Source organism: Pectinophora gossypiella, chromosome 1 (assembly GCF_024362695.1).
Source record: "Pectinophora gossypiella chromosome 1, ilPecGoss1.1, whole genome shotgun sequence".
Lineage (NCBI taxonomy): Eukaryota > Metazoa > Arthropoda > Insecta > Lepidoptera > Gelechiidae > Pectinophora > Pectinophora gossypiella.
Window position 1 is genome coordinate 16658016 of NC_065404.1, and position 17962 is coordinate 16675977.

At 36.4% G+C, this 17962-nt stretch overlaps 3 protein-coding genes across 6 annotated transcripts in view; 2 read left to right on the forward strand and 1 right to left on the reverse strand.

The window, feature by feature from the left end:
- LOC126369963 (dedicator of cytokinesis protein 7) overlaps positions 1-1691 on the forward strand; it is a 51045-nt gene extending 49354 nt beyond the window's left edge. For both annotated transcript variants that reach the window (XM_050014574.1, XM_050014582.1), the window contains exons 39-40: positions 383-529; positions 1149-1691. In XM_050014574.1, the coding sequence (XP_049870531.1) occupies positions 383-529; positions 1149-1188 (187 nt within the window). In that variant the 3' untranslated portion in view covers positions 1189-1691. The remainder of the gene's footprint in view (positions 1-382; positions 530-1148) is intronic.
- A 3887-nt stretch (positions 1692-5578) lies between these two features.
- On the reverse strand, positions 5579-13763 carry LOC126371006 (chromobox protein homolog 5-like). Its single transcript, XM_050016206.1, has 5 exons — positions 13545-13763; positions 12720-12839; positions 12159-12351; positions 11451-11557; positions 5579-8098 (listed from the first exon to the last, which is right to left on the reverse strand). The coding sequence occupies exons 1-5, from the start codon at positions 13638-13640 to the stop codon at positions 8042-8044; spliced, it is 573 nt and encodes a 190-aa protein (XP_049872163.1). The 5' UTR covers positions 13641-13763; the 3' UTR covers positions 5579-8041.
- Positions 13764-15740: 1977 nt separating this feature from the next.
- The window catches only part of LOC126370073 (nuclear factor of activated T-cells 5), a 139617-nt gene continuing 137395 nt past the window's right edge, over positions 15741-17962 (forward strand). For all 3 annotated transcript variants that reach the window (XM_050014744.1, XM_050014733.1, XM_050014766.1), the window contains exon 1: positions 15741-16209. In XM_050014744.1, the coding sequence (XP_049870701.1) occupies positions 16198-16209 (12 nt within the window). In that variant the 5' untranslated portion in view covers positions 15741-16197. The remainder of the gene's footprint in view (positions 16210-17962) is intronic.

Genomic DNA, 17962 nt, shown 5'->3' on the forward strand with positions numbered 1-17962 from the left:
GTATTTGTAGCTTACCATCAGTAGAGATGCAAGACGGAAGGTTTCATTCCTGGGGGGTTAAAATGACCACATTGAAACAATTCATGTAACAAACCAATATTGCTATTTGACTTTTATTTGCATTGTGCACAAAATGTTATGTGCGCAATGCGCAAATGTCAAATTGTACTTATTAGTATATGAATACTTATAAGTATACAAAACAAAACAGTTACAGAACAAAAAATATCAAACAAAGCAAAAATAAAATTAAATCAAACTCAAACAAATAAACAAAACTCAAAATAAAATAAATTATGTACAATTAACACGAATGAATGTTATTTGAATTGATTTATTGCTTAACGAAGAACCCGACACCAACGTAACCTAATCTGTACAGGTGCCAAGACGCGCTGAAGAAGAACAAGAACCTGATCGGCAGTGACCAGCGCGAGTACCAGCGCGAGCTGGAGCGCAACCTGGCGCGGTTCACGGAGCGCCTGGCGCCGCTCGTGCAGCCCTCGCCCGGACACGTGGCGCAGCTCAGGTAACTGGGACGCCAACTCACGGAATAGAAGAAAAAGGTTGGAGAGGCCCTAACGCGCATTTTGTTACGATGTTTTGTTCAACTACGCTCTAAAATTTTTACGAATTTTCCGAGAGGAAATTCCACTTGTTATAAACTACAAATCATGGTCTGAATCATCCCCCTCAGTATTCTTTACTGTGTCACTAACACTCTGTAGATGATTCGTTGGCAGTGATCGGATCACATGATTTGATGAAGCTAAGAATTATGTGATTCCTTCGATACTTGTCAACTATCCTATTAATTATTAGCGTTGGGCTCACGATCTGGAGGTCCTGGGTTCGAATCCCGATGGGGACATAACACGAAAATTACTTTGTGATCCCCAGTTTGGTTAGGACATTACAGGCTGATCACCTGATTGTCCGAAAGATGATCCGTGCGGAAGGCACGATAAGCCGTTGGTCCCGGTTACTACTTACTGATTAAGTAGGTAATCCATGAGCCATGTCAGGGGCCTTTGGTGGCTGAATAATAACCTTGACACCAGGGTTGATGAGGTTGGTAATCCACCTCACGATCTACACGATAGGAGAAGAGTTATATTTTTATTAAAAAAGTTATATTTCCATTTCAGCAATGGTGTTAGCAAACCAGACTTCAAATTCCAAGCATAGGGCACCTGTGGAGCAGAATCTTATAACAGATACAAGGTTCCGAAGTTCTCGTGAAATAGGAATATTTTACCCAAGAACTGGGGGGTTAAAAAGGTCATATAAAGAAGCAATATTGCTATTTGATATTTGTTAACATTGCGTACTTTTATATGCGCGCGATCGAATATGCGCTAATGTCAAATTGCATTTTTTTTTAATGGGGATAAAAACTAGAACACTGTTGATTGTTCCTAAATTTTGACAGTTCTCCATACTGTCCAGCTAAAATTCGTGATAAATTGCTATGAAATGTGGAACAACATGGAGTGTATGCCGACTGAAGGATGAGTTACGGAAAAGAAAAGCCATTAGTTGAAAAAAGACAGTTTTGATTAATAATAAGTTTTTCTAAGTTTTCTTCTTTGCGATCTTTAGAGAATAAATACATATAATACTATGATTTTGCAGTTAAACGCTGCACAAAGGGTTATAGTGTAAAATATAACGAAAAGAATCTGTTTGTTTATTTTACTCAAATAGTACAGGGAACTGTCAAAAGTCAAGGACACTCAACAGTAGCGACACCTGATGGGAGAAATATGCAAGATTCTATCCTCATTGCTTGAATGTGGCTTTTTTAACCTTTGATCTGTGTGTGATAAGGATCCTGACTACCCCTCTCGTATGTGTGTGATTAGGATCCTGACCCATAGGACTGGTACCTATTTTTACGTAATTATCCACTTTAATTCTATCGCAAAAGGTTTAATGTTGTGTTTTGAACAAAATTGAATAAATGATCTATCATAGACAATCATCATTCGGATGAAATGTTCAATAGTTCCGCTAAAAAAATCGGTTGAAATTCCGTCTCGACCAGTGATACTTCAACTACCAAAAGTGAATACTAAAAGTGAAAAATAAGCTGAAAATTGTTAAAAAAGGTAAGTAAATGTTCAATTTTATTATTTTATATGTATTGTAGTGTCAATTTTTATAAATTATAAGTTCTCAAAGTGATTCACTTACGAATTATATTAGTTCAAAAGTACCCTACAGATCTCAAATAACTTTTCGTGTTTTTCTTTGAGTTATTCTAAACTTACGCCTTGTTTATATACATCATATTTTATATTATTTTGAAGGAAATTTTATGGAGATTCTGAATATCAAATTGCTTTGTATGAATAATTCATAAATATTTACCAAAACGTAAATTATTGAAACCATTACTAAAAAATGCACACACACACACGCAAGTAAAAATGGCCGACACTGTGTACGTACACATGTTTTCAAATTTACTATGGCAAAGCCGTTATTTCTGAAATACAACTTACAGGATGATCTTTTACTAACTTTTTGTTTTTTTTTTTAGATAAAATGGATTTAACAAATCCTTCAGCTCCGTCAACTTCACGGCCTCTTATCTTTGCGATGCTCGTCCAGGCGACGCCACAAGGATCACTGCACCCTTATTAGTCATAATACGGCTCTTATAAGAATAATATTTTGGTCATATAAACCATAATAAGAACAGTTGTTTTTGATTGTATATGAATAAATGATTAACATGTAGATATTATCTCTCAATCTAACTAAAGTGAAATCTAAATAATAAAAAAAAATACCTATTAGACATATTTCATTTTCACACCTTACCTGAACAAAAATAAAACATCCTATATATGTGTCAGGATCCTAATCATACACAGACTACCGTTCAACAAACGAGTCAGGATCCGTATCATACACAGACGACTGTTCAACAACCAAGTCAGGATCCGTATCATACACAGACGACTGTTCAAGAACCGAGTCAGGATCCTTATCATACACAGACAACTGAATGACGAAATACACTCACACAAGCGCAGATATTATTGAGCGATTTTTTTGCCATTCCAAAATTTTTTGTCATATTGTTTTCATAAAATTGATCAATATAAAGCGATATAAGTATGTAGTGTGATATGTCTTTACAAAGCTCTATTTTTCTAGTTTATGGTCATATCCTTTGATTTTGACTATGACTTTTGGCACAAACAATAATTGACTGCATATTATTGGTGCAAGTGAATTTTTGATCAAACTTCGTATTCAAGCAGCTCGTATTTTATTTACAAGTAATTTCGAGGCTTGTGTTATTGTTCATAAACAAGGAAATATATCTAGCTTTAGTAATCAATCGCTTTATTATAACGTTCCATGCACAAAAAGTGAAATTTACATCATAAACTGAATGCTGGCGAAACTCGTAAAAATTTTGGAATGGCTTCCACAGACAGGGGGGTAATTTTTTGACAGCGCTGCCACAGACTAAAGGTTAACCCCCCATTTGTACTTGATCCGACAGTGTCCAGTATTTAGAATACCTTTTGTAATCATATAGAGCATCAGTGCAATATTTATAGTGTATTTTCTTTAAATACTTTACCTTTTATAACCGATGTGAGATTGATTTAATTATGAACATAATAGTGTCTTTATAGTAAGAATGGTCGAATACCTCTTGACAGTATTATGACCTAGTTTGGTTAGGGCATTGCAGGCTGATCACCCGGTTGTCGAAAAGTAAGATAATCCGTGCGTCGGAGAGCACGTTAATCGCTCTGTACAGGCTACTATTTACTTGAAAGTATATAGTCGTTGCTTGAGTCACGTCAGGGGCCTTTGGCGGCTCAATTGTAACCCTGACGCCAGGATTAATGAGGTTGGTCAGTGATCTCATAAACCACACGAGAGAAAGTCACTAAAGGAATCTAAGAAACCATGGATGCTACAGTGAAGCTGCCAACCAAACGGACACCAAATATGTTTGTTTAAGTTTAGGTGTCGATTCTGTCGGACAAAAACCTAAAGGCCAACAAACTGTAGTAACAAGTAACTTATTATATACAATGCCAAGGGTCTGGCGCGTGAATCTCATTGACAAGAGGGCGCTGGAGTGCACCATTTATTTGTTTTTGTTTTCCCCGAAGGGCAAGGCAAAGGGAACTATGCCCATACGGCCAAAAATTATCGATACTATTGCAAGAATTATCGATAAAACTCTACTGCTGTATGGAGATAGTGGTGCTAATTCCTGTAAATACCATCTAATTTTATTTTAAGTTATATATATGGGTCGTTCTTCTTTTTTATCGACAATGATCTGTCCTTCGTTCTGCTTCTGATAAGTTATGTTTTAGAATTTTATTTCATGTTTTGATTGTCCAAAAATATAGTTATCTTATTATACTCAAAATACAAGCAAAATACTAATCGGTTCCTCAATTAGTTATTAACGTAGCTTGATCGTTTTTCACAAAATTCTGTGACAGAGTGGTAAATTGAAATGCTGTCTCCGATGAAAAGGGCCACTCTGTCACAATATTTTTTGGAATGCGCCTGCAAAGAAAAGTATGTTACCAAGATAAAGAGAACCACGAAATAGTCCTCTACAGACACATATTTATATGATGTTTTAAAATAATTATTGCCGTTATAATTTTAAAGATGTTAAATCCGATAAATCGAGAAAATGTCTTTTTATTGTCGATAAAAAAGAAGAACGACCCATATGTCATTCTCTTATCCGCCGACGGGTAATCGACAAGCATAATTTTATGGAACACACGTCAATTTTAAGCACAAATCTAAAACAACCGTCTAAAAATTTTACATTTGCCAATAACCCGACAAAATTAAGTTGACAGCACACATCAAACGGTTTGCATACCAGCGAGATACCTTTTTGATTCGCCCGGGTTGTTCATTCATTTAGTCATTCTTCCTAAAATTAAGAGCTGTCAATCATCCGTCCCTTTCCTTTTCGGCGGATAAGAAAATGACAGGTATAACAAAGTAAAATTAGGAGGTGTCTGCAGGAATCGGGGCTAATATTGACCTAAATGAACTATCGACAAGTTTTATCCGCCAGTGTCGACACGTTATTATAATAAAATTGTATTTCCGCCTAGTTTTAAGATTCAGATACATGACAGTATTTTTTAAATTTATTTTATATAGAACGCAATATTAAGCTGATATTTCGAATCTGTTACGATTTCCAAAATATTAATTTATCATTTACTTTAGTAAAATAATGGTGCCAATTCTGGTAGACGAAACTTTTTATTTTGGTGTGGCAGTTTTGAAACAGTGCTGTCCTTTATTTACGACGAGTGCAAGACAGAGATAAAGCTAGTTTTAGAACTGTAATTAAATTAAGTAGGTGTTTGCAGGAATTGGCAACATTACTAGTATAATGAGGATAAATACTAGATCACCCTATTTTGACATTAGTAAAACGATAGGCCTTGTGTTAATGGGAAGTGTAAAGTGTAATAAGGAATTGAAATAATATTTTTTCACTTCATTCTGTATTAATGTAATCGAATATTTAAATAATAAAAATAAAACAATTCAATTCACGAGAATGTTTATTTATTAAATATTACCTTAAGACACGTCGCGTCATAATAAAAATATTTGGAATTACGATAACAAAATCGATAGGATACAAACTCCTAAGTTATCCAAAGAAACGAGATTTCTCACATAATTTGAAGTAAATTATATGTCGACGCGTGGTGGATAGCATCTGAAAAAAATCCTTATTTGCTTATACAGAATATTCTTACATTTTTAGATCGTCTGCCGCAGACGAGAAGGCCTAATATCTCTTGACTAAATACTTATTCGAAGCTTGTCAGCAAATACCCAAAGTCATGCATCCAATAGGCAACAATTAATTTATTTTTTGTTAACAATCTTTTTGAACTTTTAGGTAAGCATCGTGAGGAAACCCACATTCCCGGGAAGTGCATTATTCGGAGGTATGTGATCCCTGTGTTGGGCTGGTTTCCCCTTTGCGGGTTGGTCAGATAGGCAGTCGCTTCTGTAAATAACCGGCCCTGTCAAATCTTCAGGTTAGGTAAGCTGACTCTGTGAAAAACAGGATAATGCCAGGGAAATGAACAATCTTTCTGAATTTACAATAATTTTGATAACAACTTGACGCTTAAGAGTTCATTCGCGGGTTTTGTACAGAAGCGACTGCCTATCTAACCTTCCAACCCACGAAGGGAAAAACCAGACTTTATTATGAAATTGTTGAAATATGGGTGGATTTGTATGTCTGCCGCCGGACGCGTTCAGGGCTCCAAGGAGGTGCTCCCAACGACGTCTCAGTATGTATTTATGTTGTCTATTGGATACAAAGCTTTATTCACCGTCCAACCAGTCTGAACCTTATCGCCATGCTACAAAGGCGCAAACTAGATAAGACAAATTTTGCTGTGTATCGAAATTGATTATACCTATATCTACAACATAACTCAAAATTCAATAAAATGACAATTATATTCTATGAAATATGGACCACGGTTCATCAATAAAAGTTTGATGTGTTCATAATTCATATGTAAAGAAAAAATTTGTCGCCGCGGCGACTATATATACCTAAATATACAGAGATGCGGGGGGCGAATTATGATAGTATGGACGTTATTTCCAAGATAAAGTCAAGTTTTTAAAAGGTCATGGATGGGTCAATGTCAAAACTAATCATACAGCATGCATCTTACACAGAATCAACATAACGTCGTCTTATAAAAAAAAATCGGATATATTACCTGGATTAAAACTACCGCGCCTATTACAAGGTTTTGTTAACAAAAATGACAAGCGAAAGTGATTTTATAGTTATAACGCGACGATATTAATATCAACATTCGCACCCCTTTCTAACTTCTCCAACGACGTACAAACGCATGGAAAATTCATCACAAAAGCCGTAATTAACAACCGAGTGTTACAATGTGGAGATTCCTGTACACACCATCTAATTTTATTTTAAGTTATACCTGTCATTTTCTTATGCGCTAAAAAGAAAGGAACGAGTAATCGACAGGCATAAAATTTATGGAACACTGTCAATTTTTAGCTGAAATTTAAAAAACCCATAATTTTATAATTGTCCAATAACCCAACAGAATTAAGTTGACAAGCACACGTGAAACGGGTTGCATAACAGCAAGGTGTCATTTTAAAATTAACAGTTGTCAATCTCCCATCCCTTTCCTTTTGGGAGAATAAGAAAATAACAGGTATAACAAAGAAAATTAGGAGGTGTCTGCAGGAACTGCCAATAATACCCTTGTGATGACAACACCGATACCCGAATGGACTTATAATTATGCTGCGGCCCAGAATACCAGACAACAGTTAAACAATGAGGTTTTGATTTTAAAAGGACTTGGGGCCCTAAGACCTTATGATATGACGTCAGAAAAGTAGTGATACTGTTTGTTGTAGAAAGCCGTTATGCACTGGTGTTCCTCCATAGGCATAGGTATGAAAACATGGTAAGTATACATTAAAAATTTTTTGATCTCAAATCACAAATATCAATTCAATTCTTGATCAATGGCTTATGAGTGATCACAATTCTGGCCGTATCAAATCATGAAATACACAATAGAATTACGCAATATTTTGAATTGTTATTTATGTCCTCTTGTAAGATGTAGAAATCTTGATACAAAGTTAACAATCCTTTTTACACGTGTAAACATAACAAACTCACGACTATATCCCAAATGGGACAGTCAGATATCCCTTGCAAAATGAACTAACCACACCTCACCAAGCTTTCTGTTAGACCACATGTTGATCACTTAGAAGCCATTAAGAATTGCGTTGAAATAATTGCACGTAAACTATGCTGGCATAACCAGCAAGTGGCTTATGCCAAAAAATTGAGAATTAAAACAAGACCCGGGTTTTCCACTGCTATAGCTGGCTAGGTCCACGAATGAGTCATGCTGTTGGTATAAGTCCATCGTCCACGTTCACAAAGTCCATCTTAACTAATCTTCACGGCCCTGAATCATTCCGCGTCAGCAGGCGTGTGCCACGTTAGCCGCTCCTCGTAAAATGCGATCACCTGAAACCAAATACGATTATATATTATTTGAAAGTGGTGAGGGCCGAACTGAATACAGCCCGCGAGATCACTGCGACCTTGTTAGATCTATTGTGACCTAAATCCCTGCATTTAAAAATCCTCTAGACCGATCCGTTCGAAGAGATCCAATGTCTTTTTGGGAGAAAACTCCATGACTTCCTGGGGGTCCATTATGTGACCCCCAAGTGTACGGCTTCTACTATGTATGAGAGCCTCACAGCTGCATAGCAGATGTAGACGTCTCATTTTCCCCTAAGCAAAATCTGCATAAAGGAGACTCGGTCAGCTCCATTCTGTGTAGGTGCTTATTGAGTCTGCAATGCCCCGTGACGGCCCTTATTAAAATCCTAACCTGCCCCCTAGTGAGAGTAAGGATTTCTGATGAGAATTTCTTAGAAAAAGGTCTAATCAGCTGCTTTGAATGTTTCAGGCCAACAACCAAATACGATAGATATTGTAACATAAATATACTTCGCCTTTTAGTGTAAACCACACAAGCGCCATCTTGATATATCTCATTAGGAAACGATTTTTGTTAACAAAACCTTGTAATAAACAAATGGGTCATATGCTAGGTTAAAATAAATTATGAAATTCTGATTACTAAATAAAAACAGATTTAAAACTAGCGAAAATGTCGCTGACGTCATCTAATAGACTTAAGTAAATAATAATAGAAAGAAATGTAAAAGTGAGTGAATGGCTACTTTCATTATTTATTATTTTACATTAGGTGGACACACTGCTCAATGCAGGTTGGTGGAGGAATATATTTCACAATTAATATTAATGTGACTAGCAAAATAAATAATGTATATTAACACGTTGGCGCGCGGTACCGGCTATAACCGTTAATTTGGACTCACAAAATAGCACGGTACGGTCACTTCCGCAAATAGTTGTAGTTCTTATAATCATTGCTACGGTCACTGCAGCCCAGTTTCGATACAATAATCACTTAGGCCACGCCCACTTCTTTTTTACACACAGACCCCTTTGTTGCTACTGTCACAATTGAGTAAAATATTTTAAGTTTCTTTGAGCCATAACTCACACATATGCAGTCTACTCACACATCCACACTACGGTTATGACAGTAATAGTTGTGTATGCTTTTGTTCGCCATAATTCGACTGAAGCTGTACTGAATCTTAGATTGGAGAGATGAGTTTCTCAACAGTGTAAATACGGTCATGACAGCACTGCGGTTGAAGCCGTACTTTGATTCACCTGGATCCTATATTATGCTAGGTAGACACAGTACGGTTATTGCGACTACGGTTTTAGATGTACTGATCCTAAGTAAATACACTTCTCATCAAAAAAATCGAAACACTTCCGTTTTCATTGTTTCTGTCCGAATTTAACACAAAAAAGAATTCATACGATGAAAAAAAATACATAAATGTATAGCTGGCAGTTTGGCCATTACAGTAATAAGCGAAAATTCTAAATTCAAAATTAGAATTTCATTTGTTTATCTTATAAACGAAATGAATCACTGTTTTGAGACAAATGTGTGTTTAGGGTTGGAGTACATTTAGCGTTTAAAAACTAAAAATTGGCGCCTATCCTTAAACTTTTTGTTTTTTATTTCAATACTGTGACTTTGGGACGTCTGAAAAAAGGTTTTTTTTCTAAAACGTATGGATACTTCGCCCACAGAAGCCGCCCAAGTTGTGGCATTGCTGGATTCTGGCCTTAGTCAGCGTGTTGTGGCTGCAAGACTGCATCTAAGCCTGTCATCTGTTCATAGAGTCTATAAACGTTATCGGGAGACTGGTTTGTTCACGCGCCGTTCAGGATCTGGCAGGAATCGGGTCACTTCTGAGCGAGATGATCGATTTATTGTAACAACTTCTTTAAGAAATCGACGCCTTAACGCTTTTCAACTGCAGCAGCGGCTTCGTGTTGTACGAAGGGTGGCTGTAAGTGACTCTACAATTAGAAGAAGGTTGAAGGATCGTGGACTGGTACCGCATAAGCCAGCAAATGGGCCGAAATTAACTGCAGACCATCGAAGAGCGCGCCTTAACTTTGCACGTGAGCACCTAAATTGGTCATACCTACAGTGGAGCAAAGTTCTCTTTTCTGATGAGTGTAAAATTATGCTGTATGGTAACGACGGAAGGAACAAGGTCTACAGAAGAGACGGAGAATGCTATGCACAATGCTGCATTGAAGAAAAGGTCAGCTATGGTGGCGGTTCTGTAGGTATGACCAATTTAGGTGCTCACGTGCAAAGTTAAGGCGCGCTCTTCGATGGTCTGCAGTTAATTTCGGCCCATTTGCTGGCTTATGCGGTACCAGTCCACGATCCTTCAACCTTCTTCTAATTGTAGAGTCACTTACAGCCACCCTTCGTACAACACGAAGCCGCTGCTGCAGTTGAAAAGCGTTAAGGCGTCGATTTCTTAAAGAAGTTGTTACAATAAATCGATCATCTCGCTCAGAAGTGACCCGATTCCTGCCAGATCCTGAACGGCGCGTGAACAAACCAGTCTCCCGATAACGTTTATAGACTCTATGAACAGATGACAGGCTTAGATGCAGTCTTGCAGCCACAACACGCTGACTAAGGCCAGAATCCAGCAATGCCACAACTTGGGCGGCTTCTGTGGGCGAAGTATCCATACGTTTTAGAAAAAAAACCTTTTTTCAGACGTCCCAAAGTCACAGTATTGAAATAAAAAACAAAAAGTTTAAGGATAGGCGCCAATTTTTAGTTTTTAAACGCTAAATGTACTCCAACCCTAAACACACATTTGTCTCAAAACAGTGATTCATTTCGTTTATAAGATAAACAAATGAAATTCTAATTTTGAATTTAGAATTTTCGCTTATTACTGTAATGGCCAAACTGCCAGCTATACATTTATGTATTTTTTTTCATCGTATGAATTCTTTTTTGTGTTAAATTCGGACAGAAACAATGAAAACGGAAGTGTTTCGATTTTTTTGATGAGAAGTGTATTTTTTCTATATTACCCTCATCAGTACGGTATATGCAGATTACTGTCATAGATGTTACTATCGTTATGTAGTGTTTTGATTTCTCATAAATTTAACAGTACGGGATCGATAATTGCTACTGCTAATTTCCGAAAAAGTACCGCGCGCCAACGTGTTAACACTTTCGAGGACAGAACGTCTAATGACGTTCCGATTCCAAGTTGTCATACTCTCATACTACCTATTATGAACCACCAATGACCCATGGTCTCTGTCCGTGAAAGGGTTAAACAAACATAGTGCAATAATGCAGATTAACCAACCTCCTCTCAATACCTCACAATACTTAAACAAATAGGGTTTAAGACCTTGAACATACCTGCTGTGGACACTTGACGTTGGCTACCTTCGCCGGGACCAGCTCAGCCTCATCAGAGTCCGCCCATTTTACTAGGAACATTAGTTCTCCCGTCGCGTCTGATGCGCCTGAAAAAAAACAACAATGATTTATGTTACCTACCTTACCAAACTTTACCAAACCTTACAAAACATAATATAGCACCACGCCAGTATCCCCAAAGGGGTAGGCAGAGGTGTATAATACACCTACTGCTCGCCAGTGGTTAACATTTCATTATTTTTTTGATGTGACTTTTTGTAGACGTATATAGGTATATGTGATACGGGATCAATCCCGAAGCATGATATGATGAGATCCCATTCGAGATTGACGGGATTGGGCTAATCTCCGTAAGTTATACTTTTTGACTTGCTGATTTCCAAAGAAAACTTAAATTATTTAGTGAGTAATATTGAAGAATAAAGTTATTTATTTTCTTTCAAAAAATATTTTGTGTTAATTAACCTCACTATCACAAACAAGCAATTTCATTTTTTTTATAAACGAGACAATCTCGAGTCGGGATTGCATTCCCTAGTTGTAAGTCGTGAGCTTATTTTAATGGCCTTATTGCTAAAGTAGCAATTTCTAACAGGTGAAAGAAAAAGTAGCATGGAGTATGCTACACCAACAAGAGTGTGGCTCTTAAATTAGTGATGTGGAAGACATGAAATTTACATTTCTTACCAATAATCTTTTCAGCCTTCAATCCCTTGTCGAAGCCAGACTTGGACTTGTCATCCTTGCTGCGTTTGCTCTCCTTATGCTCGTCGGCTGAGGAGACGCTGGTGGCTCGACCCTTGCGGCTTGTACTAGTCTCCTCACTGGACTCCCTCACTCGCTTCTTGCCACGGTCCTCTGGCTTCTTTTTTTCTGTTTTCTAAAACAATTTTGTAATGTTGCACCCCAAACCTGAACACTCCATAATATACAGAAATCTTATGCTCACAGTGTGCGAGACACAGTTCGCGCGCTCTCCCCCTTACTCCTTAGGGCTTATGGCCCTTTAAGACTAAAATAAGACCCAGAGGGAGTACGAGAGTTGCATTCTGTAGTGTGCAATATTGTTTTTTTTTTTTATGGTTCTGGTAATACCTCCCTGTTTAACATAACCATAAAATATAGCAAGATAAAAGAAAAAAAAATATCCTGGGCTAACTCATTCCAAACTATACTGAAGATAGCTCAGAATGGAAAGGGACTAAGGCATTTGCCCCATTGGGATGATGTAGGCTAATAATAATAAACCTGTTTTTCCTTGAGGTTCTCTTCGAAGGTCTTGATCAGCTCTTCACAGTCCAGGTTCTCCACTGGTTCCCATGTGCTCTCTTCTTCCTTGTACCCTTTCCATTTGAGCAGGTACTGAGTCTGCACAAGCAAACATCGATAATAGTACACAAATATAGTCATGAATGCTATCACATGTAACCAATTTAGAACCCTGTCACATTAATATATTTGACATTCAGTGAGACTTTTCATTTAAATTTGTCAAACAAGTTAATGTGAAATGGTTCTAAACTGTGACTATATGTGTGTGATTTTTTAAGGGTTGGTTGGTACATTGTAATCTACACAGCTACTGAGTCTGCTCCTGGTACTGATATCATCATCATCAGCCCATTAACGTCCCCACTGCTGGGGCACGGGCCTTCCCTATGGAAGGATAGGGAGATAGACTGGTACTGATATAAATATAGCAATATAAGGTAAGTTTTATAGTACAATAATTAAATTAAAAAGGTAAGTACTCAGTAAGTCTCTACAACAATGACGCCTGATCGGTTTGTTTATAGAATGCATTCATAAAATAATTTACACGCAAAGCATTTTTATGGCATAAATTAATTTAGTATAATAATACATTTCATGGAGACCAGACCGACGCACAAATGGTTTGCCGGTAACGAACGCCGCGCCGATGCACCGCTTGTCATATAGTTTATACAGTAATTTGATAATAACAACAGTAAACATATTGAAGTTTAACTACTCCGCTATACAGGAAGAATACAGAATAGCATCACATACCTACAGAAGCAACAGAATACAAAAACTGCATGAACCACTAACCTTTCCTTTCACAGTCCGCTTGTCCAATACTTTCTCCACGACATATTCTTCTTCGCTAGAACCACTACTTTCATCCTTTTTGTCTTTCTTACCCATTTTATTAAAATTAATGCAAGTCTTGAAGTAAAATACACGCGAGCTAAAGGACGCTCTCAAAAATTAAGAACCAAAATGGCGCGAGCGAGTAGAAAAATATGGCTGGCTGGCGGCGGTGCTTGCTGCTGGCTGGACAACACAATGTTGCCAGTTTTTACTTATGTGCGTTTGTTGTATGACATAAAGTCCTGACATGACGTAAATTGGCCCTGATTCGTGCAGACACGGGTGAATAAAATAGATATCGCGGTGTCCGATCAATTGACAACAAACAAATAATATTCATGTGAAAAATGACATTTGACAAAATTATATTTTATAAATGTATTATTTTACAAACTATTGTTTAATATTCTACTTATTAGACAATATATTTAAAAAAATATATTATGCAAACATTAATTTACAAATTAATTATTTTTTTAAACATGTTAGTTGGTAAAACATAAATAACATTGCACAAAATGCATTGCTTGGTAAATATTTTATTAACCAAAATCTATGTTAATCAACTAAAATCTTTCTTGGTTTACTATAGTTTAACAAGAAACGTATGGCAAAAGATCATTTTACAAACAGAAGAACGTGTATATTATTTCTTTGGGTTCATGCATGAAAGTCCAATAATAATAAAGAAGTTAAATAATTATGATAATCATTTATTTTCCAATGGTTGGTTAGGTTGGTTTTTAAAAGACTTAAGTTTCTATGGAATTAGTATTAATACAATATTATTACTTGCCTATAAATAATCTGTCCAAAAGTGTAAAAACATATTTTGTAAAACTAATAATTTATCTTCTAACCTTTTGTACAATCACCAATTTGGCAAACGAATTATATAGTTATGTGATTATTTTTAAAATAATATTTGAACAATTTATTTATTTCCTAAATAAAACATTTGCCAAACCTGTATTATGTCAAATGATTGTTTTCAAAGTAATATATTTGCGAAATGAAAGTTTGTCAAATGATTAGTTAACCAAACGTTGTTTGTAAAACGTTTTTTGTTAAACAATAGTAAACCAGATATCTCGCTAATATGGAACAAACATGCTTGACGTGTGCTGTCAGCTTAATTCTGTCAGATGATTAACCAATATAAAATTTTAGGAGAGTTTTTCAAATTTCTGCCCAAAATTGTCATGTGTTTCATGTTGGTTTCATGCCTGTCGATGACCCGTTCCTTTCCATTTCGGCGGATAAGAAAATAACAGGTATAACTAAAAACAAATTTGGATATTGTGTACTGAATTAGGACCAATATACCGGCAAATCTCTTAATATTAGCATGTAGTAGCATTTGCTGTAGTCAAACACGCCATGGATGATTATTATTACATCTAAATAGCCACCGATGCGCCGCGTCACTACCACCTACAGATGTGATATCCAAAAACTTAAAATGCTTAAATTTTTGAAGACCGACTAATTCTGTCTACGATGTGAAAACAATATTTTTGCGAAAACGTGTTAAGTAGAAGCATTTGTTTTCACCTGATTATTGAGAAAATATTATTACTTATATTTCCGTGAAATTATGGGGAAAATAGATGATTCATCTACTAGGTCCTTGATAATTACGAACATCAAAATAGAGGTTGATTGAACAGAGATCCTTACATGTAATAGGTAGGTTTTTATGTGACAATAAACTAGACTGCTGCAAACCCTGCAAAGTCACTCCCGTTTTTATGGTCACACTGACCACTTAGCCAACATAATAAAACAAAAACAAATAAAATCAGTTATCTCGTTCTTCCAATCCAGTTTGATCATTATTTTTCTGTAAAAATATAATCATCGAGCCGAAATTATGTAGCTTAATCACTAAATACATATTCTCCCTGTAGATGTATATAACTTCATTCGGTACTTATATTCACAGAGTAGAGAATTTAATTTTTACGATCCATGTGTGAAAGAGATCGAGATGTCATGCAGAAATTATTGGAACATTTGATCTATTCTCGAAACATCGTAGGTCCTGTTTTCTCGCTTACTCTCACGTTTGAGGCTAATGTCATATATGGCCTCTCTTTCACACGTTCTCATATCAAAATTCAAAACATGACAATCAGTGGGTTCGCGGCAGAGTTCAGTCTGCTGATTGAGCCAACAAGAGATAGCCAGTGTTGTGCGGGCTATTTGTTGGTTTTCGAAATAATTAAAATCTGTGCAACACAATAAAATTAACAGTGCTTATACCGTGTTGTGTGAATGGACAGTTTTGAGCTTAATTCGTGTTTAAATGGTAGTGATAAACGGACTGTTTGTAATTATCAAGTTTTTGTGTCGATTCGAGTGGTATCAAATTGACTTTTGACGTCACTAACAGCGACCAATCAGTTGCCGCTCAAGAAAAAATAACACTTGTTGAATGTTGAGTATTTTGGTCCAATTTTGGTCCTTCACAGGCGGATTTGTTTACATTTGTGGAACTGGGACATTTAAATGGATGAAACTAAATAAACGAGGACTGAAAATATGTTATTGAAATGTACTGCGGACGGCCGGCGGATAAAAGTGAACGGGGCACCGGTCAGCCAAGGAAATGTCGCGAGAGGTAAGCTTCTTTAAAGGCTTCTCCACGCTCATTACATTACATTATCCTGCTCTATTTTCCATACCTACCGATCCAGTTAATGACCGAGATAGTTGTTCGCCAATAATTAGCATTTCTGTAGATTGATCATTAAATTATAAGCGTATTTTTTGTATTATTTACCTACTCTTAATATTTTAACGACGTGATCACGAAGTTTTATCTTGAAATACATTAAAAAAACCTATCCCAAATATGAGTTTCTATTTATCCTCTTAAATGACACAGCTGGTAAAAAAAAGACTTTCAATTCTCAATTCTCACCCAAGGTCGTGACCACCTGTAAGTCTGAGTCTGACTTCTGATAATGACCTGTATTGTGCAATCTTATCACTATCTGCTTAGGTAGGTACCTATCTACCTATATCTTCTATCTCTATCAAAATTTTCAACAGTGCGGAAATTGTAACCAATTAATTTGTTTATTATGTGATACGTAAGTAGGTACTTACCTATAAACCATACTTCCTTTTTTACCCGACTGCGGCGAAGCAACAAGGAGGGTTATGTGTTTGACCGCTATGTATGTAGGTCTGTTCCAACCTAACTTCTAAACCACCTGTTAGAATTTAACAAATGACACCTCATTTGCACTAGACTGACTCATTTTCACTAGAAGGCTTTTGACTTGATTGTCCGGTGGTTATAGGCTATGTAGGTAACGTTACGCTAATTGAAAGTAGCGCCCTCTAGAGGACATAAACTGAGGACGTAATTTTTTTTTTCGAATTCGACCCTAATGAATCAAATGAAAAAGCTTTGTTTGTACATTTCAAATGTGTACATATTAATAGCTTTTTTCCTGCCGGATTCTTTTGATTTACTTGATAATTACGTCGAATTGATAACGTGACTGCTCAAACGGACAGATTTTATCTCCAAATCTTGCATAACACATGTAGGTATCGGAATCACGTTATATAAATAAGACCCCGAAATAGGTAATATAAATAATAATATAAGTTTAAAAACTAAAATCCAACTACAGAAAAATCGCGCTCAAAAAGTATGATAGGTAGTACCTACAAGAAAATAAGTAGACCTACCAACTTATTCCTCTGAAATTCTTCCGAATAGTGATGTATTCGTATGCCAATCTGTCCTAAGAGTTTGCTTACTGAATGAAGCCTGTCCACGTCTTATACAAATTGATCACGATTTCATACTAGGTACTTACCTACTTACATATGTGTTTACTTACACAAGTTTTTCTCAAATATGACATTAATGTCTATTGGGATCCTATTTGCAGGGTCGTATCATCACCATCATCAATTTAAGAGCCACGCTCTTGTCGGTGTAGCATTTTCCATTCCAGTCTATCAAACGCCAATTCCTTGACTTCCCTATAAGACACGACATTAACCTGGGAGGGGGGGGTCGTAGATACCTAGTGTTAATTTTTATTTAAGGCTTTTTATGTGTGTGTTAAGTTTAAGAATATTTAATAATATTGAAATGTAAACCTACTTATTGCATAAAAAGTTACCGGGTGAGAGCCTTCAGCGCTCCCCATTTGTCCGGCCGAGGAGTTAATGCGATCTGCGGCAAATCTACAATAAGTTACGCCAAAAAAAGTGTTCGTCTATGGGTGTGGCGCAACATTAAAATGTATGTTTAGTTTAGAGATGTTTCTTCGCGGAAGCTTTGGCTTGAATAGCTAGGTCTAATTATACAATGCGAATACACAATATTCAATAATCATAGCGAGAAT

Excerpts from the sequence above, each read along its gene's own strand:
- LOC126371006 (XM_050016206.1), bottom strand. The coding sequence starts at position 13,640 with ATGGGTAAGAAAGACAAAAAGGATGAAAGTAGTGGTTCTAGCGAAGAA. Across the intron at positions 12,840-13,544 it reads AGCGGACTGTGAAAGGAAAG|ACTCAGTACCTGCTCAAATG; the intron begins GTTAGTGGTTCA and ends TTGCTTGTGCAG. Across the intron at positions 8,099-11,450 it reads ACGTCAAGTGTCCACAGCAG|GTGATCGCATTTTACGAGGA; the intron begins GTATGTTCAAGG and ends ATTTGGTTTCAG.